At 41.2% G+C, this 24050-nt stretch overlaps 1 protein-coding gene across 1 annotated transcript; it reads right to left on the bottom strand.

Moving 5' to 3' along the window:
* Window positions 1-10810: 10810 nt before the first annotated feature.
* FCRLB (Fc receptor like B) lies at window positions 10811-16694 on the bottom strand. The gene is made up of 6 exons (XM_069094531.1): window positions 16664-16694; window positions 16277-16297; window positions 15477-15731; window positions 12514-12780; window positions 11495-11779; window positions 10811-11229 (listed from the first exon to the last, which is right to left on the bottom strand). Exons 1-6 carry the CDS (start codon window positions 16692-16694, stop codon window positions 10811-10813), a joined length of 1278 nt encoding a protein of 425 aa, XP_068950632.1.
* Window positions 16695-24050: the final 7356 nt, after the last annotated feature.

Here is a 24050-nt window from a genome sequence, read left to right as displayed (position 1 = left end):
TGTAGTAGAGCAGGGCATCTCCGTGCCATGATGCAGTGTTTGTAGGGAACCTGGGATCCTTTGTATCCTAACATGAAATCATCTTCCCATAAGTCCCACCTGAGGGAGGGACTTTCTTTCCTTTCTCTCTTTCTCTTTTTTTCATTTTTTTTCTCCCTTTCCTTCCTTGGGCTCCCAAAGGATTCACCATATTAATGCTACCCTTGGTATGAACACCTAAATGCCTTTAGCCCTACTATTGCTCAGAACTCCAGAATTCAATCCATTCACCTGCCTCAACCCATAGCCATGTACCATGCCTGCCAAGAAGAATTTCTCAACAGAGATGACTGGAACACATGTGATCAGAGGGAGGGAAGTTCAGAGATAGGGTGCTAGACTGACCTAGTTATATCAGATCAATGTATAGGATATCAGAAAATTGAAGGAAAGCAATGGGAGATACAATTTAGCCAATTTAACAAACCTTTGAGTTTTTTTCAGGATGTCATAAGCTTTCAGATTTATATGCTGGGGTTACTTTGGTGCATATAAAATGGAGGCATATTTGGCCTGGGCCTTTTTTGTTCCTGGCCATGGGGTGGCACCACATTTACTTTCTTGGAGATACTCTTTCCCCATATAGAAGACTACAGGCCCTGGAATGAGGAAACTACATTGACAGGAGCAAAATGCTAGGTGTTAGATTAGAAAAATGGAGCTTGAGCTGGGGCAGAGACTTCTAGCCACTATACCTGGGAAGGAGGAGGAGACTACTACCCCAGGCCTTTCTCTAAAGAGAGGGCCACATTCTCTGCCAGGAGTGCAATTGGCACTAGAAAGTTTCCTTGTCACCCTTTTCTAGGGCAAAAAGTATTTAAATGATAAATCGGTTCTTTAAAAATCTATGGTCAGTCATAAGGAAGATCTTTAAGAATCTTGGTGTCAGTTTTCCATCACATTTGCTTTGTGATTTAATAAATGTAGTCATTGTGGCCAAAACTTTAGCATCCTGTGGCCAGCCTGGTAATGAGCTTCTCTGCACTAAGCTAGGCTAGTTCATGGACGATAAACATGTAGTCTATTCCTAGGACTATTCTTGAAACCCTTATGGCTTAGTAGGACCTGCCAAATCTTTTAGTTCCCTAACAATTTTCGGAAACTCAAAATCACCTACACACCATGCCTTCTTTATTATCTCTGAGTCCTGGCTTCTCTGACTTCCTTCATATCCCTGTAAAAATCTCACCATCTCCGGGAGGCCTCTCTCAATCTCTCTTAATATTTGTTAGTGCCTTTCCTCTGCAATTGCTTCTAATTTATACCGTATATATCTTTTTTTTGTACATAGTTATCTGTTTGTGATCTACCTCATTAGACTTGAGAACAGGTATCACCTTTTATCCTTCTTTGTATTCCTCAGCACTAACTATAGTGCCTGGCATCCAGTAGGTGCGTAATAATTATTTGTTGACTTGATACAACAGCACTATACCAGAGAATGGCTTTAGTTTAGGAAATGATAAAAAAGAAAAGGGATTTTATAATCACTAGTAAAACAATCAGTTCATGTTTTTCCCTTAAGGAAAAGAACATTGTTTTGTGTTGGAATTTCATTTTGGATAGATAACTATTCATAGAATAATACAATTCATGGGCCAAGTCACATGAGGATATAAACCATTTGACCTCCCTATCATTTGTTGTTTAATGTGTGCTAACTTCCCAAAATGTTTTTGGCCTTTGGAGGACAGTCATATATATGACACATCATCATCTTCTGAAATACTTGCTGTAAATTGGCATCTGAACTGGGAGCTAAGCCAGTCAGCAAACACAGACGTGTTCCCTCTTTGTGGCCCCAGTTCTTAGTTTTGTTCCCTGAATGTAGGAGGCACTAGGTAAAAGTTTGTTGATGGCAATGCCCTTCTGGGACCCACAATCAAAAAGAGACTCAGATACAGAACATGTACTGAAATCAGTCAGTTAACAAGCACTTATTAAGAGCTTAATATGTAACAGATACTGTGCTAAGTGCTAGGGATACAAAGAAAAAGCAGTAACTGTCCCTGTCCTCAGGTAGTGGGGAAGACTGTGTGTGTGTGTGTGTGTGTGTGTGTGTGTGTGTATACACATATATATGTATACACGTATATGTATTAGATAAATAGAGCATTTATTAAGCACTTCCTGTCTCAGGCACTGTGCTGAGCTCTAGTGATACATATTGAAGCAAACAGTACAATTCCTAATATTGAGGAGCTTGCATATTAACAAGGGGAGACAATTCTTGTAGGGGAGCTGGGAAGTGGAAGAGGTGAGGGAAAGGGAACCTGCATGGGGGCAAGGCAGCTAGTCAAAATAAGTCTAGAAAGTCAGATTCTGAATTGAAGTGAAACATGGTTGGTACCCTTCCAGAAATAATGGTCTAGGAAGGCAGTCCCTAATCAGGCGAGCAAAAATGTAGTTGGCAAAATTATTCCTGTTTCCATTGTATACAAAAGGCAGGTCGGTGTCTTTTAGGAAAGTGGTTGAGGAAACCGTGAAGAAGCTCTCAGCTCCCTCCTAAGGTTCTCAGGCTTCATGAAAGAGGTACGGGATCAGGACTTGGGTAACTGAAACTAGTGGAAGAATGTATTTTAAGCATAAACTGGTACTTTCAAGAAGACTCGGGATAAAATGAAACTTAAATGAAAGAAATTGGAGAATTGTGGTGAGTGAGCAGTGCTTAGCATTGGGCCAGGCACGTAGTAGGTACTTAATGTATACCTGCTTGTGTTTGAGGGATGACTTTTAGATATTTCTGTGCTTCAGAGAGTCACCCCTGCTTCAGTCACTGAGTTTAATAGGCCCAGGATCCCCTGTGTCAGATTTAATGAGGCATATAAGCTTTCAAAGACCAACAGCTCACCTTAACCCAACTCACAGGAGATTTGTTAACCCAATTCTACTTTATTTAGCCACCAATTGATCATTTAGTAAGTGCTTTTTTTATGATGCTTGATTTGGTTAGGGAGCTATACAACTCAGCCCTCTGTGTCAATCCTGCACTCTCCTCTCTATCCTAAGTGCTGGGATGTCAGAACAATTCTCAAATGGATCTATGATCTCATCAATTCCGGAGTTTTCTTCGGTGATGCAGACCACAAACCATCCATGCCTATCATACTTTTAGAGTCTCATCCATGTTTTCCCAAAACTTCCCCACCTGGGCTGCACTAAAATGCTGGGCTCTAGCCTTACTTTTTCCTGATATTTTGAGTGTGCCAGGTGAGCATTCTCTAATCCCTTGCTCGTGCCACATGACCAGCCCATTTTCTCTTCCTTTTATACAATTTCTTGATGATGTCCTTTACTTTTCTCCTTCTGGAATTCCTCATAGGTTATATGGTATTTTTAAAATTTATTTTATTTTTTACTTTTTTTGGGGGGGGCAGGACAATTGGGGTTTAAGTGACTTTCCCAAAGTCACGTGGCTAGTAAGTGTTAAGTGCCTGAGGCCCTTTTTGAACTCAGGTCCTCCTGACTCCAGGGCCAGTGCTCTACTCACTGTACCACCTAGCCACCCCCTCATAGGTTATATGTTGCAACCTGCTCACCATGTGCCTTCCTATGTCATATGCATCTTTTTTGCTTCAGAAGCAATAGTGCTCCAGATCTTGCTGCCATTTAGCAGAACCAATAAAATGTACTCTGTTGTTGGGCCGTTGCTTTCATAGGAAGCTTCAGATTGCTAAAAGAACTTTGCAATTTCCCAAAAGCAACTTTCTCAACCCACTCTCTTCCTCTTTTTCAGTTCTAGACTTAGTTCATTTGCCACACTGATAAATAGTAAGAGATCAGGAATGGAATTTTTCCATAAATGGTGCAAGTTCCTTACTGCCCTTCTAACCCAACTGAGCAATTTTTTTCTTTTCTTTTAAAAATTTTTATTGATGTTTCTTGCTTTTATATCATCTTCATTTATGTTCCTTCTTTTGTCCTCTCACCAAAGAGCCAACTCTTATAGCAAAGAATTAAAAATAGAGGGGGTAAAAGGCAGGCCAATAAAATTAATGAATATCTAACAGTATATGCAATGTTCTATATCTAGAGTCTACATAGTCTACCTCTACAAAGAAGGGAGGAAATACATTTTCTCTTCTCTTCTTTGGGATAAAGTTTGATCATTATAATTTCACAGCATTCAGTTTTATTTTTTGCTTTTATTCTTTTTATGTTGTAGTTATATTGTTTTCTTATTCTGCTTTCTTAACTTTGCATTACAATATTCTCATGCTTCTCTGATTTTTCATATTTTTGTTCCATATGGCACAATAATTTCCTTTACATTAGTGTGCCACAATTCATTTAGTCATACCCATTTGGTGGGTATACATATTGTTTCCATTCCTTTGCCATCACAAAAGGTGCTGTTGTAAATATTTTGATCTTTCTGTTTTTACCTTCTTGGAATATAAGCCCAGCAGTGAGATCTCTGGGTTAAAAGGTATAGAAATTTTAATCACTTAGCATACTTACAAACTTCCTTTCAGAGCAGTTGGATTAATTTGCAGTTCTACCAACTATTTGTTTTAGTATGCTTGTATTTCCATGATCTCTCCAACATTCACTTTTCCCCATTTCTTATCATCTTTGCCAGTTTGTTGGGTTTAAGGAGAGCATCTTTTCCAAGATATCTTGAGAATAACTTAATTTTTTCACTGTTCTTAAACTAAAATAGGGGTTGGGTGGAACAATGAACTTCTCACTGGGTTCTTTCACTAATAGCAATGACAGCCCATCCCATTCTGATTGTCTGTGGTGCTTGCAGGATCATCCCTCCTTTCCAGGAAACCCTGGGACTGAATTTAGATCTTGGATTAGTTAGAAGATATTTGAATTTTGCTCTCAGTTCCCTTTTTGGCTCAGAAAGAAAGTGGTTAGCAAAGAATTAGTCCTGAGATGGAGAGAAAGGAAGATAACAGATGTTCCCAGTTCTGCCCCTGTGGTTTGCTGATTTGCATTTTTATACCATGCATGACCACCTCACAAAAACACATACCAGGCAGAGAAATGTGTCAGGGACTAACTTCTTCCAAAGTCTTAAAACCTTCATAATTTTTTTTTTTATGTCTGACTTCAACCCCCTCCTGAAATAAATTCATCCTGTAACCTGCTTTTCAGTGACTTGAAGAGAAAAAAGGTCATCTCACTGTCTACTACCTCACCTTCCACAATTCACCCTTCCCCTTCCTTGCTATCTTTATTTCATTCCACTTTCTTTTTTAAAAATATTTTATTTATGTCTCCCAATTGCACATAAATACAATTTTTAGCATTCATTTTTTAAAGCTTTGAGTTCCAAATTCTATCCCTTCCTTCCCTGCCCCTCCCTGAGACAGTAAGCAATCTGATATAGATTATACATGTGTACTCATGTAAAACATTTCATATTAGTCATTTTGTGGAGGAAAGAACAAAAGAAAGAGAAAAATAGTATGCCTTAGTCCGTATTCTGACACCATCAGTTCTTTCTCTATAGTTGGATACCATTTTTCTTTAAAGTCCTTTGGGATTGTCTTAGATCATTGTATTGCTGAGTCATTCACAATTGCTTATCATACAATATTGCTATTACTAGGTACAATGTTCTCCTGACTGTGCTCACTTCACTCTGCATCAGTTCATGTCTTTCCAGTTTTTCTGAAATCATCCTGCTAATCATTTCTTAGAGCACAGTAATATTCCATTACAGTCATATACCATAATTTGTTCTTCTGTTCTCCAATTGATGGGCATTTCCTCAATTTCCAATTCTTAGCCAGCACAAAAAGAGCTGTATAAATATTTTTGTACAATTTTGTTTTTTCCCCTTTTTTCTTTTTAATCCCTTTGGTATACAGACCTAGTAGTGATATTGCTGGATCAAAGGGTATGCACAGTTTTATAAACCTCTGGGCATAGTTCCAAATTGCTCTCCATAATGGTTCCTTCCTTCCTTCCTTTTAGAGAAGGCAGGGCAATTGGGGTTAAGTGACTTGCCCAAGGTCACACAGCTAGTAAATGTTAAGTATCTGAGACTGGATTTGAACTTGGGTCCTCCTGACTTTAGGGCCAGTGTTCTATTTACTGTGCCACCTAACTGCCCTCTTCCACTTACTTTCAAAATCTTTTTGAAATATACCTTCTACCTGGAGAACAGATGGAGGAAAGACAATATAAGAATTGTTTGAATACCTGAAAGTTATGATAAAAAAAAAAAAGTCTAGACTACTACTATACTTTAAAACTAGAGGGTAAAATAGAAACTGAAAAAAAATCCATCAATCACCACCTGAAAGAGATGCCAAAATGAAAACTCACAGGAACTTTATATTTAAGTTTCAGAGCTTCCAGATCAAGGAGAAAATATTATGTGAAACTAGGAAAAAAAGAATTAAATACTGTGCGGCTATATTGAGGATAACACAAGATTTAACAGCTTCTGTATTAACAGACTGAAGGGCATGGAGATGTATATTCTGAAGAGCAAATGAACTAGGTTTGCAACTGAATAACTTAATCCAGCAAAGCTGAGTATAATTATGCATGGAAAAAAAAAGGATATTTAATGAATTAAAGGACTTTCAGGTATTTGTGAGGAAAAGACCAGAACTGAATGGAAAATTTGACCTATGATAATCAGGAGAAACATGAGAAGGTAAACATTTAAGAGCAATTATGGGTCAAACTGTGTACTAAAATGTGACATAACTATTGTTTTAACTTCTTTTTCTCTTTTTTTGTATATAGTATTTTATTTTTTTCCAATTGCATGTAAAAATAGTTTTAAACATTCATTTTTTATAAGATTGTGAGTTCCAAATTTTTCCACCTCTTTCGCTTCCATCCCCCATTCCTAAAACTGCAAGCAATCTGATATCGGTTACACATATGTATCTATAACTCTTGAGAATGTTATCATTACTTGCTTAGTATAAAACAGATGCATAGATAGAAGATTTGGGATTGAGTTGAGTATGATGGGATGATCCTAAAAAAACAAAATTGGGTAGAGAGGTAAAATGGAGCAATTATTTCACACAAACAAGGTGTGACTGGCAGGAAAGGACGGAGGCCTGGTAGTGCTAGGACCTTATTCTCATCACAACTGGATTAAACAGGAAATAACTTCTAGAAGGGTATAAAAGTCTTCTTAACTTACAAAGAGATGGGAGGGTATAACTGAAAGCAAGGTGGGATTTTTGCTGTTTTTCTTCAGTTTCCCAGTCTCAGGCTAAATTGTACACATCTGAAGAAGGATTAATCCCAGCTAATCCATAGTTAGCACATTAGGTGCTGAGGCCCTGCTTTCATGTCTTTGGGCACTGAGTTTGTTGGGTGCCAAGGTTCATTGGTGGGCTCTCTTTGCTCTGAGCCAATCAGATGCCGACTAAAACCATACATAATCTGGAAGCTCGACATCCCTTGGGTCTCACTCACTGGAAGAATAAGTATCTTGAGAAGAAGACAAGACTCTGGGTAGTTAAAGGGCCCTGGGCTATGAATGTGAGCCCTGAGGAAGAAAATGAGCATAGAGCCTGGAGCATTGTGGAGGCCAGTGGTGCCGGCAGCAGCAGCAGAGGCTCAGTGAAGGAATTTCCTGGTTGTGAAAATGAATTGAGCTGTAGGGCAGAGACTTGCCCATGGAAAGGAGGCTTAGCTTAAACCCCTTTTAAGAACTGTTAACACAGAATCTCCAGGCTTTGAAAGTGAATTGAGATGGTGGTGCTAGTAATGTGTATAAAAGTTGTTGTTGCCCCGTTAAACTTTGTTTTCCCAGAGAAAGAAGGTGGGGGCAGGAGCAGGGAGAGCTTGGAGTAAAGCCTGAGCTGAGACAGGAGCTGAGAGCTGCCTGCCTGTGAATCCAGGCAGAAGCCAGGGGTCGTCTGCCCACAGAGGAGGAGCAGTGGGGCTAGGAATTTGACCCAGGTCAAGACAAAAACTTTGCAGCAAGGCGGGGGCAGTGAGAGTGCCAGGTATGAGCCGACAACAGCAGCATGAAAAGGATACACCCCTAGGAGGACTTTACTTGGACACTCTCTGAAAAGGTCACCCATAAAGAGGGTTAGGAGTGCTCTGGAGACCCCAAAATACCAACACACTGGGTCCTGCCAAATGAATTCGACTCAGGTCTTCTCAGCCAAAGAAAAGTAAAGTTTATTAAAAGTTCACTTGTATTGGACACAGAGTAAACCTTTGCTAAGTCATTCTATGGCTCTCTCACCCACATGGAGACAATATGGAGTCTTACATACAGAAGGTTGTGGGAGGAATCTAGGGGTGGTCTAGAGGAGGAGTTTGGGGGGGGGGGCGGTCAATGAGTGATAAAGGGTGGGAAGTTGCTGGAGGCTGCCTGAAGACTACAGACCATGGTGGGCTAGGCCAGTTCAATGGTGGGTTGATATTTTGATAGGCTCAAGGGTGGGAAGTCTTGTAACAGAAATTTGTCCCAGCCACAACTTAAGGCTTATGGCCTCAATCAAATGCCTCATCAAATGGGACCATTTAATCAGAGTTCAAGGGGGGTTCCCAGAGCCTGTACCGTATCACCATCAGAGGTTGCACGATGGTAGTAGCAGCAGCCACCATAGTAGTAGTAGCCAATAGCAGTGGAAATGGTTCTAGACAAATGCATAAAGATGGTCAATCGAGCACCACAGTAGCTACAAAAAGTATGATTCCTTGTTTGAGAGAATTCTGGCTACGGACCCTAGGAAGGCACTGATCCTGGGAGCCTAGCTGAGTGGCCTACTCTGCAAAGGGCTATATTTAAGGGAACTCTGGAGGACTCAACAGAGGCAAAGGAAAAAAAAAAAAAGACTTCCAGAGCCAGGGGTTGGAAAGAACTCCATTATCACATGGTTTTTTTTTTTCCCCCAATCATTCCTGACTACCGTTATACTCTAAAGTTGGAGCCCACTCTTAGAAAGGACTGATTTGTATTGTGAAAGAATTTGCCCCAGGCTTTTTGGTGAAACGTTTGGTACAAACCTTTCTTACAATACCAACTTAGTGAATAATGTTGCTTTAAAAAAAAACAGGCTAGCTGATTGCTAGTGGGAAGCACAGTGGTGTGGGCTCAGGAGCAACAGTGTTGGAAATAGAGCCCTAAAACTCAGAGAACCTAAGTGTGAGTTGCTGGAGAAGCCCATAGAAGAACGCTAAACAATCTCGTTCACTCCTTTTTGTTGTTTTTAAGTCATTTCAGTCGGCTTTCCCAGATGTAGTACCCAGAACATCAGTTAGATGAGTATGAAGACTTCAGACTTTGTGAATTCTGGATGTCCAGAATCCTCGGGGAAATTATACCCTTTGGGAGAAGTGTGAGCATGGGAAGGGAGGGGCTTATTAACAACTAGTAGCAATTGGATTTCCCCTACTGCCTACCCAAAAGGTTTAAACTTCTCTGTATTCCCTAGAGCCATTTCCCTTCTAAATTGGTAGGAGTTAGGGGAGGGCAATCAATGAAGAACAGGCCCACCTCACACAGAGGTGGTCATTCCTCTTCCAGAACTTCCTTGGCACCCTTTCTTAGAAACAGGAGGAGGAAAAGGATAGAGACCAGGACAAGGGGGAGGAGGGGAGAATGTAGATATAAATGAGGCAAATGAAAGTAAGTTGTAAAGAATCACAGATTTAAAATGTTGAGGCAAAAGAAATAGACTGCCTAGCACAAAGTAACTAGTGAAGCAGAGAAAGCTTCTTAGGAAAGAAGAGAGCTGAGCTGTTAAGAAAAGCAGCCACTGCAGAGCTGGAAGCCAGATTTGAAAAGACCTTTCCCGAGCTAAGAGCTAAAGGAAAAAAAAAATCCTGGAAAGACCTCAGGAATTAGGAAAGTGTTCACTTAGATCAAAGGAAGATTTACCTGAAATCCTCTGACTTTATACTAGGCATCTTAGCAGGTGTTTTCTCTGATTCCAGGAGTGTTCTCTGATGATCATCCTTGGGACTCCAAGCAAAACATTGCCCTCCTGCTACTGGAGAAAGTCATCTGGCCATATCATATGCCTGACTTCAGGGTCTGCTACTTCTGGCTAAATGTAAGAGAAGTTTGAATACTCTTTTCCTTCGGCAGCAGAGGGATGAGGATACCACAAAACTCTCTCCATTCTCCCAGACCCTATCCAAAATTAAACAGAACAAATTCTTCCCAGGGATTTCAAGACTTGCCAGCAGCAGAACTGAAAATCTTTTTTAATGACTGCAGTGGGTGAATTCACTATGTAATTACAACTTGTTGCTAACAACAGAAGGTTCTAAAGTGCCCCAGTAGCTACTAGGGCTAAAACTTGTCTCTGTTTGATGTACTGATGGCTGGAACATGGTGGAAAGTTAAGAATTTAAACACTGGAATTTCACACCAAACCACAAACTTAGATGAAACGATTTATATGTTATATTTTAGGGGTGAAGGTTCGAAGGGAGAGTAATAGGGAAAGGAGGATGATGGGAAGGAGGAATAGGAGCAGAAAACTTGTGATAGCAAAATTCTTTGTACTTGTGCAACTAAATAGTGTTATATATAGGATAGTTGACATCAGTTAAGACCATTTGATAATTGTTTAAAACTGCAGGGGTCAAATGGTAAGAAGGACAACTTCTTTAAGGAAAATGTGCTTTTTGGATGACTAAAGGAAAGTAGGTATGATGAAGGGGACTGAAATTTCATTGGCCAGTCTCCCCCAATTCACTGGAAAGGTTCACGTTCTGTTCTTCTAATAATTGTCACACTTGAGCCCCAAACTCCCACCAAAAGCTAGCCAGCCTGGATAATGGCAAGAAGCAGCCCATTAGGCTGGCCTTTGCCCTAACCCCTTCCTGTGGTCTCTGGAGTGGCTGGACTCACCCCCAAATCTAAAATAGGTATCTCTGGTGTCCCTCTGAGCCCCAAAACCGTTTGTGGCTCCTTCAGCTCTAGTGCCACTTGTCTCAGAAGGTTTTTAAGCAGCTGCATTTCCTGAAGCAGTAGGTCCATGTTGGACTTCAAAGGGTGGGCAGATTGGCCCAAGGAGGTTAGAGGAGTGCAAGCTGTGGGCCCAGCAGTGGGAATGCTTGGCACAGAGGTGAGGGTCCCAGTAAAGGTGGAGTTTGGGGCAGAGGTGATTGACGGCACCGATCTGGGGTCGGGAGGCTTTCTGAAGGAGAGGGGCTTTGAAACGGGGTTCCTGGACATGGCTGCTGGCGGAGGAGCTTGGGTTGTGATGGCCGACGTGCTGGGGAAGGAACCTGTCAAATGATAGGGAATGAACCACATCAAGCCTCCACGTCCCACCACTGTTCACAGTGTGGGGACCCTTGTTTATTAGTGTCGAGTTGCCCTGCAGAGGTTGTAGGGAAGGAAGATCAGGAGATGCTGAAAGTTGGAACCGAGGAGGCATGGTCCCGGGGTGCTTGTGTACGTGCTTGGGAATTGGGTGGGGGAACAGGATGAGAGCATAAGTGCGAACTGGGAAAGTGGAGCACAGCGGGGTGCTAACCAGGAGTCACTCACCCTTCCCCGAGAGCTGCAGCCAAGGGCTGCGTTTGCGTACGCTGCGGGTCACAGTGGCAGCTTCACACCAGTATGATTCCAGGTCCTCGGTCTCGGATTCCGGAACGGTATATTCAGCTCCCCAGTCAAAGCGGCGCACAGGGCGACTGTACTTGTAGAAAGAAAACTGCAGCGGCGTGTCCCGCTTCTGGGGGTGCAGACTTGTTTCACAGCGAAGGGTCACCCCACCCCCGCTGCGGGACTCAGGCTTGTGCACCACTTTCAGCACAGGAGATGCAAACAGCTCTAGGGAGGAGGGCAGACAAGTCCAGGACACATCTGTCAGGTTAGGAAGTGGGAGGCTGGGGTGGATGGACACGTGCTTGGGAGTGGAGATTGACCACCGTGGAGGGGATGGTAGCTGGGGTAGGGTGGCCTGCGGACCACAACTCCAGCCTCACCATCCCATAAGGGGTGACCAGTCATACAGAGTCGGGGTATAGCAAGGAATAAAGGGACCAAGAATTAGGCAGGTTTACTGTGGAATTCTGGTAATACACATGGGCAAAAATGATGCTGCTATAAGAAAGCTAAAAAGTATTATTCAGGATTATGAAGTCTTGGCATGGTTCCCCATGCTTCTGGTCACTGTTTCATCCTTTAGGTGGGAGATTTGGACAGGCCTATAGCAGTCACTGCCCATCAAAGGAGATGATTTGTCTCTTGTGTGGGGTTATCCCCTCTCAGTGTCTCAATAAGGAATTCATTGAATTGAGTAGTTCTTGGGTGCAATGCATATACCATACAGGCTGTTTCATTAATGGAGGAATGTGAGTGGAGAAGGGTAGGGGTGGTGGGGTCATTCTGTTCTTCATGTAGAAGAGAAATTTGGTGGGTTAGAACTGGTATCAACCTTCTCACTTTATCTTTGAGTCAAAAATTGCTTACTCCTCTACCCACCTCTATACTCTCCTATTTTCCCAGCCCCTATCCTGTATTCTTATCCCCCAAGCAATTAGACCTGTGTCTTGTTTCCACACCTTGGATGGTAACCACCACCTTGGCGGAGAACATAGGGGTACTCTCCACTGGAATTCGCAGGGTTCCTGAGCACTGGTAATGTCCACTATCACTGGCCTGTGCCTGGGGTATCGTGTAGTTGGCACTAGACTGGAAGTAGCGCATGACGTGCCCATCCTTGTAGTAGTGGAGCTTGTAAACCACTTTGTCATACCAGCCCCGGCAGCGTATCACTAGTGGTTCACCCTCAAACACCATGGCATAGGGAACCTGTAGGATCAGCCAATCTACAAAACAGATAGAGTTCATAATCTCAGTAAAGCTCATGATCACCCATAGCCCTTCTTCGCTTCTTCCCCATCTCTTATTTCTTAGTTCTCTTAATACTTTAATTTTGAGATCAGTCTTCCTCCAGGTTTTAATGGGGATAAGGACCAAATTCCAAACAATTCATCCTCTCTGGAAGACTCACAGTGAAAGTATCCTGTGGTATGATCATAATGACTTCATACAACAATAATAACTTCATCCCTCAAACTTCATAAAAAGCTAATTTACTTAACATATATTATTATGTATTATCTGTTGCTGATAAAACACTGATCTTTGTTGGTAGAGGGAATTTCCTCATGTAAAAGATCTTTCTATCAATGAAATCATAGTTCTAGTTTCTATTCCTGACCCCTGATAAGTGCTCAGTAAATGCTTATTGAATTGTTGAATATGGAGGTAATTCATCAACCCATTTAAAATCTTTAAAAATGTACAGAAAATAAAAACAAAGGACAATATCTGCCTTTGATTAATTCAAGTCACCAGACCTAGAAAAACCATATCCTAAGGTACTGAGAGACCTGGCAATGTGATTGATGAAATATTCTTTGAAAGAAATTCAATGAAAGAATAGGAGAGGTGCCCCAAGCCTGGAGGAAAGCAAATATTGCTTTCAATTTCCAAAAAAATAAAAAAGAGAAGGAAATAGATTTTGCAAACTATAGGCCAATAAGCTTCAGTTCAATTCCTGGAGAATTACTAGAATGTAAGGGATGATTAATGAGCATCCAGAAAAGGAAGTAGTAATGTCAAAGAATCAGCATGGCTTTATACAGAACAGGAAATTTCAATAACTTTTTTTCCTTTTTTTTGTTTGACAGGTTGTTAAGCTGGTAGATCAGGAAAATATCAGAGATGATCTACTTAGATTGTAGCAAAACATCTGACAGTTTTTCATTCATTCTTGTGGACACTATGGAACATTTTGTTTGAGATGGCAGTAGTTAGGTGGATTTGGAACTAGTTGAATGAGTGAACCCAAAAAGTAATAATTAATGATTCCATATCGTCTTTGAAGGAGGCTTCAATGTGAAGTCAATAGTGTGATATGGCAAGAAAAAATATTTTTACCATAGACCATATTGACAGACACAGTGTCTAGGTTTAGGGAGGTGATAATCCAGCTGTATCTTGTCCTGGACAAATTGAAGCTATGTGTTAGGTTCTTGGTACCACATTTTAGGAAGGACATTGATCAGCTAAAGATTGTTCAGAGGATGACTAGAATGGTGAATGACCTCAAGGATGTAGGAAGTGGGTATGTTGAGATTAGAGAAAGGAGAGCTTAGGGGAGACATGATAGATATGTTCAAGAATTTAAAGGGCTGCCATGTGGAAGAAGGGTTAAGAACTTCTGTTTGGTCCTAAAAGGAAGAAATAGAAGCAATGAATGGAGTTTTAGAAAGATAGATTAGGTCTTGATATAAGGAAATAATTTTTAATAAATAGAGTTGTCTTCAAGTGGTTTTCAAAGGCTGGGTGACCACTTACTGTAGCTGTGATTCTTTTTGTTTGGTTGGTTTCTGGATGTTTTTGGGAGGAAGTTAGGGTTTAGTGACTTGCCCAGGGACACACAGCTAGTAAATGCCTGAGATCATATTTGAACTCAGGTCTTCCTGACTCCAGGGCTGGTGCTCTATTCACTGCTCCTCCTACCTGCCCCAGGGGATTCTCATGCTTATATGAGTTGAGCTAAATGGCCTCCAAGATCTCTTCAAACTCTAAGATTTTATGATTCAGTGTCCGCCCTGGGGCTGGATGATAACTTTAGAAAAGTAGGTAAAGCAGGGCAGGGGACCAGTGAGACCTAAAATAGGAGCTGACCAAGCTGTGATAGAATCCATCCCACTCTAAGTAAACCCCAAGAAGACAAACCCTAGGGAAGGGGAACTTGGAAGAAAAGAAAGGGCAGATTAGGCTTTGGAGTATTGGAGTTTGAGTTCCAGTTCTGCTGTTTACTACTTGTAGAGCCTTGGGCAATTCTCTCCACTTCTCTTTAAGGTTCCTTACCTTCTCTAAATCTATGATCCTATGAAATAGGGAGCCAGTTTTGTAGGAGACACTCGTGTCTTCCTTCTCCAAAGGAACCCCGTATCCTCATACTACTTCTAGCTGCCCAGAAACCCCTGTTTTCTCACTAGGTTTTAAAATTTGTCATATAAAAAGGTGGGATTATCTCATGCTCTAACTGTCTATAAATTAAGCTTATAAATAAATGCATGCTAATGTGCTGGTTGGATGCCACGTTGAAGTGTTATCTCCCTTGGAGAACATACTTAAATTTTAACAGTGACCTTTAATAATTAATGCTTTATCTATAAAACACAACTCTATTGGTAGGGTATTTAGAAACCATTTTTAAGGTATGGGGATATACTTTGGGGGCAGTTGTGCTTTTCATGTCATATCTAGGGGGCTACTTACTTTGCCTATGTGTAGTATGGACCCTGAACCCTACCAACCATTGAGCTACTTCTATTTATTTGCCTAATACCAGAATGATCAGCTTTCCTATCTAAAGCAGAATATCACTAGAACTATATCTTCTCCTGTAGAAAATCTGGCACCAGCTCCCAGAATATGTATCTGCCTGGTACATGTTCCCAAGAGGATATGTGCTATGCCCTCTCATCATACTCAACCCACTTACCATTGGACACAGAGAGGTGGATTGGATCACTGACAGGTGCCCCTCGGGTCTGGCATCGATATACCCCTGGTGTCTGTACCTCAATGCTCTTCTTATGTGAAGGAAGTAGCAGGTGCCCCAAGTACCACAATGTGCTGATTGGTCGGAGCTCCAGGAGCAAGGGGTGGTACCCATCACACCTCAGGGTTACCCTCTCCCCCTTAAAGATTGTGGTCCAGGGTGGGTGCAAGGACAGAATGGGCTTATCCACGGTGGCTGTAGAGGATGTTGTAAAGAGAGAGCCAAAGTCAAGAAGCCCAAAGAACTTAGTCCCAGGTTGGAGAAACCCTAGACTACCTCTGGGAATAGATTTGACCATAATTATTTTATTAGAAGCAATTTAGTCAGTAGATTAATTAATCAATTTGTAAAATGTGCTGTCCTGAGTACCTGCAGTCTTTGTTTTTTGGGTTTTTTTTTTGGAGGGGGGAAGGCAGGGCAATTGGGGTTAAGTGACTTGCCCAAGGTCACACAGCTAGTAATTGTTAAGTGTCTGAACTCAGGTCCTCCTGACTCCAGGGCCAGTGCTCTATTCACTGCATCACCTAGCCACCTGAATCTTTGGCAAACTGGACCAAACAGGCTAGGGAGTAACAAGGATGGACAACATCCCAGAATAGCCTTTACTCAAGAATCCTGTCCACTCTTAGCCCTGTGCTTAGGGTCTGTGAGAAACTGATATATTGTATATGATATAGGAATGGGGTGGGGCTGGCAGGAAGAGGAAAATGAGCTGGAAGGAAAGTGTGCAGAGGACTTACCAGCTCTTCCAAGCCTTGGACCTGTAAGGGACCAGAAGTTATCAGTCAGTGAAAGAGCAGGTAAGACCAGGCAGCCTTATGGCAAATGGGAGAAGAAAATTGACAGGTTCCCCAGGCATTCTGCTTATGTTTAAAGTTTTTCCCTCTAAAGAGGCCTGGGTTTTGATGGTTGCTGAGCCTTTGGTTGTATTAAACATCAAAATAATAACAGGAGACATTCCTGACACTGAGCTATAAAGGGTATCTTGCATGAGTAGCCTGAAGACTGAGCTATGGTCTGTCCACATATTGGAGCACCAAGATTAAATGCTCAAGGCTCAAGAGGCTTTGCCCTAGAATCTCGCTCCCTTCCTTTCTCCCCTTGTCTTAACATAGAGAAAGACTCACCCAGCAGCAGCAAGGCTATCAGTGCCCACATGGTGGCTCTGACCAGATGTGTCCCAGCATTCAAAGAGGGTTGGAATACTGGAATAGAAGCAGAAGCAAGGTTGTGTTCTGAGAAAAGCATGTAATTAGAAATCAGGAAACTCCCATTCTAATCCTGACAATACAATGTTATACTCTAGCCTGTGCAAAGGGATGGAGGCAAGAGCTGGAATGTTGCATGTGCTTACCATTGATTGAGTAGGCTGCTTTGTCTGGACTTAAAATTTTGGAGGAGGGAAAAGAAGTGGGGAGTGTAGAGTGAGAATAGGCAGGAAAGGTTGAAGTCAGATTGTGGAGGACTTTGAATTGGAAACAGCAGAGTTCTTCCAGTTCAGACATTCTTCAAACATTTTGTCCCTGTGATCAGGGAGTGTTAGGACGTACTGCCTTTCCTGTCCACTTTTAATTCTTAAAGCCTATGGAAGGAACATCAGTAAGGCATCAGAAGCATTCCTAAACTCTACTCATCTTCCTGTAGCACAAACAATCCCCCCCCCCCCCGCCAAAGCTCTAGCCCCTTCTCTGACCCTGCCACCAACCTATTTCAGACCTTCATTATTTCTCCCCTAGATTATTTTAATGAGCAGCTAGGTGATGCAGTAGGTAGAGTATCAGACCTGCAATCAAGAGGCCCTGAGTTCAAATATGGCCTCAGATACTTCATAGCTTTATGACCCTGGGCAGGTCCTTAACCCCGTTTGTCTCAGTTTCCTCATCTGTAAAATGAGCTGGAGAAGGAAATGGCAAACCACTTCAGTATCTCTGCCAAGAAAATCCAAATGGGGGTCACAAAGAGTCACATGACTGAACAACAAGATTATTTTAACATCTTTTTAATTGGTTACCTTGCCTCCAGTGGTACTTCTTATCACGGTTCAAGTAATTTTTGCAATACACAACTTTGATTAGGTTGATTAGTCAACAACCAATCAACAAGTGTTTATTTAGCATTTATGATGTGCCCAGCACTCCAATAAACAGTGGGGACACGAAAACCAGGTCAAAACAATCCCTGTTCTCAAGAGTTTACTTTTTAGTGGTCATTACCCTGCTCAGAATCTTCTGTGGTTCACACCTGTCTACAGAATAAAGGGTTATTGGTCCATAATCTAATCTTTTCTGTCTTTTCATACAATTTCTCTTCACACATTTTATGCTCCAGTCCAACTGAACCATTTACCATTTCTAAATCTTCTCTCTCTCTCTCTCTCTCTCTCTGTCTGTCTGTCTCTCTCTCTCTCCCCCTCTCTCTGTCTCTGTCTCTCTCCCTTTCTCTGTCTCTCTCCCTCCCTCTCTCTTCCTCTCCCTCTCTTTGTCTCTCTGTCTCTCTCTGTCTCTCTCTCTCCCTTCCCCCCCCCCAAGCATATACATACCCCTTCTTTAATGATACAAATTCTCACTCCCACATTTCTGCCTATTGATATTCTTCTCTTTCTTCAGGGTTCCTTCATTCTGGTGACTGTCTCAACTAGAAATTATCTCTCTCCTCAAATTTCCTGGGCTAGTTTTTTTATCCTTTCTGTGTACTAACAATATTCTAATTTCCTTTGTAGTTATTTGTATACACATTTCATACCCAGCTCCTAGGCTATATAAATTCTTGTTGAGCAGACACCATACATTCCCAGCACCTAACATAGTGTTTTATGAATATCTTAATACATGCTAAATTTAATTGTGCCTTGCGCTTTATAGGTCAGCTTAATTAATGGATTCCCCTTGTTCCTTTAAGCTATAACTGGGAGTAGAGCAGTTCTCTGGGCTTCAGGATTCCCCAGTGCCTTTTCTTTGCTCACATCTTGAAAAAAGATTTCAGCACAGAGCACAGCATGATGGGTATGGGGCTTTATACCACTAGTATCTCACACCTTCAGGCAGAGCTGAATCTATTTGACCTCTCCCTTATCCAGATTGTCCTCTGCTCCTCTGACCAGGAATATGATCCCTATACCCTTCATCTTTCTTTTTAATAATTGTAGATAACATTTGTGGGCTTTCTGAGATTTGTAAATTTTAACTTTACACACATTATCTCATTTCATCCTAAGAACAAGGGTAAGAGCCAGAGGTGAGATTGGAACCCCAGGTATTATTAGCGACACTTTACCAATAAAGAAATTGAAGTTGAATGAGTTGCTCAAGCTCTCACAGCTAAGCTCTAGAGGTGGGATTCAAACCTCAATCTCTCTTGGCACCAAGTCTCGTCCCCTTTCTACAATACCAGTGAACCAGACCCTCCAGTCCCACCTATAGGTTTCTTCCTATACCTCTCCACCCCCTAGCCCAACCCTTTGCTAAGGGGTCTCCTACCTGGTTAGGACAAGATGTCACAAGAGAGAATTCTAAGAGCTTCCCAGGATTCAACTCACAGTTCTGCCACTGTGTTTTCTGGACAATGGAGAACATTGAGTTTTAACATAAATATTTAATGGATTTTCCACTCTAGTGATATGTTTCTTTGGACATTATTCCACCTTTTTTTTTTTTTGTGGCCATAGGGAAGCAGGGTATTGCTTTCCCTTGGAGCCCTGTCAAGAAGGAGATAAGTGCATGCCTCCATATTCATAGTTCACTGGAGACAAAATAACACAGTCCCTACCAACTGACTTGTGCTTCCAATTCCAACCAGTCAGTTCATCAGTAACATTTTATTAAATCCCTACTATATGCCAGGCAAGGGCAGCTAGGTGACACAAAGGATAGTATGCCTGGCCTACAGTCAGAAAGACTCACCTTCCTGAGTTCAAATGTGGCCTTGGACAGTTACTGACTGTGTGACCTGGGCAATCCACTTAACCCTCTTTGCCTCAGTTTCCTCATCTGCAAAATGAACTGGAGAAGGAAGCTGCACAAACAACCTTATCTTTGCCAAGAAAACCTCAAATGATGTCAGGAAGAGTCAGACATAACTAAACAACACAAGGTGTTAGGCACCGTGCTAAGTACTGAGAATGCAAAAAAGAAGTAAAAGACAGCCCCTGCCCTCAAGGATTCAAAATTGAATGGGGAAAGACACCAAAGAAATAAACACAAACAAGCTATAAACAGGATATTTAGGTAATAATTAACAGAGCAAAGGCACTAGAATTAAGATGGGGTGAGAAAAGCTTTTTTTCTGTTTAAAAAGTTTAAGAAAGGTGATAAATACTACCAGTTTTCAAAAAGGATTCTTAAAAATTACAATGAATGCAATGAGATTCAGAGAGTAGGTCATTAGATTTTGGAAGCAAGACATGGTTGCTGTTCCGTTGAAAACTCTCCTTTGAATGGTATGAATTTGCAAAGTATAAGACTGTATTATAGGCCTTGAGTCACTTAAGTTTACATGGATTATTAGCAGTGTTTGTAAATATACAACATAAACAAAACTGTGCATATGTGGCATATTAGCTTTGTCCTCCAAAACAAGCAACTCTTTGACCTGACAAAACAAAAGGCACATCTGAAAAAGATTCATGCTAAATACACAGGCTTTGTACTCTCCTTCCTCCTTACGCCACACAGTGGGCTGGGTAATCTTTGTTTACACTTTGCCAAAACAATAAAAATAGTGCATTGGGAAAAACTTCTTGTAAAAGGTTGGATTTTAGTTGGGACTTGAAAAAAGCCAAAGAAATCAGCAAACAGAGTTGAGAAAGGAGAGGGTTCCAGGCATGGAAGACAGCGAGAGAAAATGCTTGCAAGGCAAGAGATGGAGGGTCTTTGAAGAACAGCCAGGTGACCAGTGTGGCTGGAAAGTTCTTTCTTTTGTTCTATTTAAGGCCAATCTATGTTACAAATGCATATTCTCATAGAAAGGTAACACTTAAAGCAAATATCGGTGATTACCATTTTAGAGTTAATGTGGTTCAGATTCTTTCAGAGTTCAGGTTTTAGTAAGAAGTTAATTCGGGAAGCATTTGCACCAGGGGAAAAGCTGGTTTGTACTGTTTCTGTTGAGAAGGAGCAACATTGTTTCACATGCCATCATCAAGTTTTGTTTACTCTTCCTTGTGAACACAGTTTCTGGAACATACTCCCTCATTTGCATTCTAATTTTACCATCCTTGTTTCACTGGCTGTCTAGATGTGATGAAATGACCCTTTCCTTACTGTATTTAAGGTATTGTGAAGGTGGATGAAGTTTAAATGACTACTTCCCTGATAGGGGAATGTAGGTAGAAGCTTGATAATGTGAAGTACTTTAGGAATATCAACTTGACAACTGTCGGGGAGATCTGGGCATGTTTGCAAATAGCAAGGAAGAGTCCAGTGGTCTTGTAAGAAGAGACTAGAATTTAGGAAGGGTGAGGGAACTATTGGAGGGTCAAACTTCTGGGGCCTGTAGAGGAGCTGCTTTGAAAAGGAGTATGACACCTTTTCCTTCCATATTCAAGCGAAGGGAAAGTTAGGAAGGGATTTAAGGTTCAGCTCTCTCACTTTCCAGATGAGGAAATTGGGACCCAAAGAGGGAAAGTGACTCGATGAAAGGTTGCTCAGTCAGTCAGAGACAGAATTGGGACTAGAACCACTCTTGGCTCCCAGTCCTATACTTTTTCCATGATGTCACATGGTCTTTCATTTGGCCTGAGTAACCTTTTTGGTGACAAATACCCATAATAGATATATATCAGGATGACTTTCCCCCATATGATGTCACAAAAATAGCCTTAAAAAATGAAATAGAAATCATGCCAAGTCTAGAGTGAGGGGAGCTGAATTCAAATCCCTCTTTGATGCTTACTGTGGATGACCATAGGCAGATTATTTAATCTCTCTGTGCCTCAGTTTATCATCTGTAAAACAAGGTTATTGAACTCAATAGTTCCTGAAGTCATTTCCAGCTCTCAACTTTTCCAAAAATGACTGTGTGATGTCATCTCTGTGTGTTTTAAACTTCCTGTCACAACTTTTTGACAGGATAAGGCTTCCTATGAAAATAATCCTTAAACTGGTATAAAAATTCTTTCTTAGGATTTATAATTAATGCTCTCACCCACTAAAATTCTTATTTATGTTGTTATATAAAATTATCCTTGCCTATTAGGTTAGTCTCAGAAGCTATCCCAACCATCTACAGCTAGATTAGAGATATCTTAGGCTAAGTTTCCCATGCATTATAAATAGATAATTCTGTGCTGTGTCAGCTGGTTTTATTTCACATTGGTTACTAGTAAAATAGTTTGAAAAATCCAAATTTAGAAAAAAGGGATCATATTTGTAGCTACTGCTGATAAAGAAGCTGAGATTGATAGATTTCTGGGGTGCAAGAGTTCTGGGCTACAATAGGGCTAAAGCCTATTGGATGAATAGCCTACATTTGTTCCTATCATTGTGAGCCCCACCAGTATAGATGGCCTGGGTAGGAAACAGATCAGGTTAAAGCTTCTGAGTCGATCTGTATTAGGATCAAGCCCATGAGTGGCCACTGCACTTTTCTAGCCTGAATGAGAAATAGGGAGTACCAGCCAAAAAAGCAAAACAAAACAAACAAGGCGTCACAGGTATAGGGGAACAGAGGAAGACTGGGCATGGATTGGTGGGTGCAGCAGAAATATACAGAAGGAACCAACACTTCAACAGTTCAGGGATACTGACCAATCAAGGATCAGAAAATTATTGAAAGTGAAGAAAATCTTAGGTGGGTCTGCCCTTTCTATCTAAGTTTTGTCTAAATATTGTACCATTATAGTGTTCTCAATTCATCTTCACCACTGACAAATTAATCTTGTCCAAAATTTATTCGAGTTTATTTCCCTGTGCTCACCAACATTTGGTAGTATCCTTTGTCTACACTACAAGGTCCAACTCTTCAACCTGGCATTCAAGGGCCTTGTAGTGTTGCCCCAGTCTACCTCCTCATATGTTTCTCCCATAGTTCCCCTACATGAACCCTCTATCACAGCAAAACAATTGTACTCACTATCCTGGAACAGGACATGATTCTTGGTTTCATGCTTTTGATCACATCATAATTCTGATCTAGAATATTTTCTTTACTACCTTTCTGTTTATGCTTTCTGATCTGTATACTTCTTGCCCATATACTCCAAAATCTCTTCCATAGAACTTCCTCTAGTGTTTTAATATTTCAGGAATACAAATACAGCCCTAGAACTATTCATCAAATATCTCCTACTCTTACTAGAAAATTGGTCAGCCTCCACATGTCCTCCATAAATAAGTGCAGTAGCAGTTGAATGTGAATGCTCACTTGACCAGTGATGGAAGCACCATCATTTGACTTGTGATGGTGTATGTCCCAGCCCAGACTCCACTTAAGGGTTGGATTTGGAGGCTTCTTCTCCCTGAGCCCTTTAACTGCAAACATACTGCCATGTCTGGAAGCAAGACCTCTTCTGCTTTATGTCACTGAACCATCTAAGAAAACAGAAATTTCTCAGCCCTCAATTGCTGAGGCATACCCATAACCATTACTGGACCTGGGAATAGACACCTAAGTCTCTCTCTAAAAATGGGCTGAGAGACTTCTTGTCTTAATTGCTGCTACAAATGAAAACACTATCAATTTTGATCTGTGTCAACAAAACCATCAGACAAAAAAAAAATTATCTCAACTATCCTTAACTACTGAGTGCCAGGACCTCAGAACTCTAACTTCCATTTAGGACCAGGGCTTTGGATACCAGGTCTAATGGGAAACCAAGCGCACATTTTATATGTGAGGTATGTTCTGGGTATGCGCCATCTACTACTATTCTTGGATTAGAGACAGGAAGTGGTGTTGAGCAGAAATTCTGACAGAATTGTGGGGAAATGATCATAGATATTTACTAATCCAGATGTTTGAACCAATCTCCCTGCTTCGTTCACCCTCAGATCCCCATATTTCAAGACAAAATAAACTTATAGCCACTCTCCCTCATGGACATTGGTGGAAGAGTGTGACCCAGGTTTGTGTACCAAATATCATATTTTTCACAACCCCAAAGAATCCAAGTTAGAATCAAACAATGGCCTCAACATTCTCTCCAGAAGTGCACAGAGTTGCCCTAAACACAATGTTTAAGTGGTTAAATGCCACTGTCCTTGAACAGACAATGGTCTCCTACCAGTACCCTGGAGTATAAGGACCTCAATCACCTTTGATTCTTTCCCTATTATATGTATAAGGTGTCATCTCTTTCAAATTTGGACAATCTTATTTGTAGAAAGTGGGGAGAAACACAGATAATTCTGAGAGAGCTTCAGAGAAGTTCTTAGAGATAAGTATATATTGAAGGCAAAGATGGCCAAAGTATCTTGCCTCTAAACAGGTATTTTCTACATGACTACTACAAGAACAGGCTGATAGCTCTGGATACCTGAAATCTAGACCTTTTTGGTGACTACTGTATAATTGTGTGTT

This window comes from Petaurus breviceps, unplaced genomic scaffold (assembly GCF_028583685.1).
Source record: "Petaurus breviceps papuanus isolate PSGF00001 unplaced genomic scaffold, PetGlider_PUasm1.0 220, whole genome shotgun sequence".
Taxonomy (NCBI): domain Eukaryota; kingdom Metazoa; phylum Chordata; class Mammalia; order Diprotodontia; family Petauridae; genus Petaurus; species Petaurus breviceps.
The sequence above is the reverse complement of the archived record's forward strand: the minus strand, read 5'-3'. Positions and strand labels throughout refer to the sequence as shown.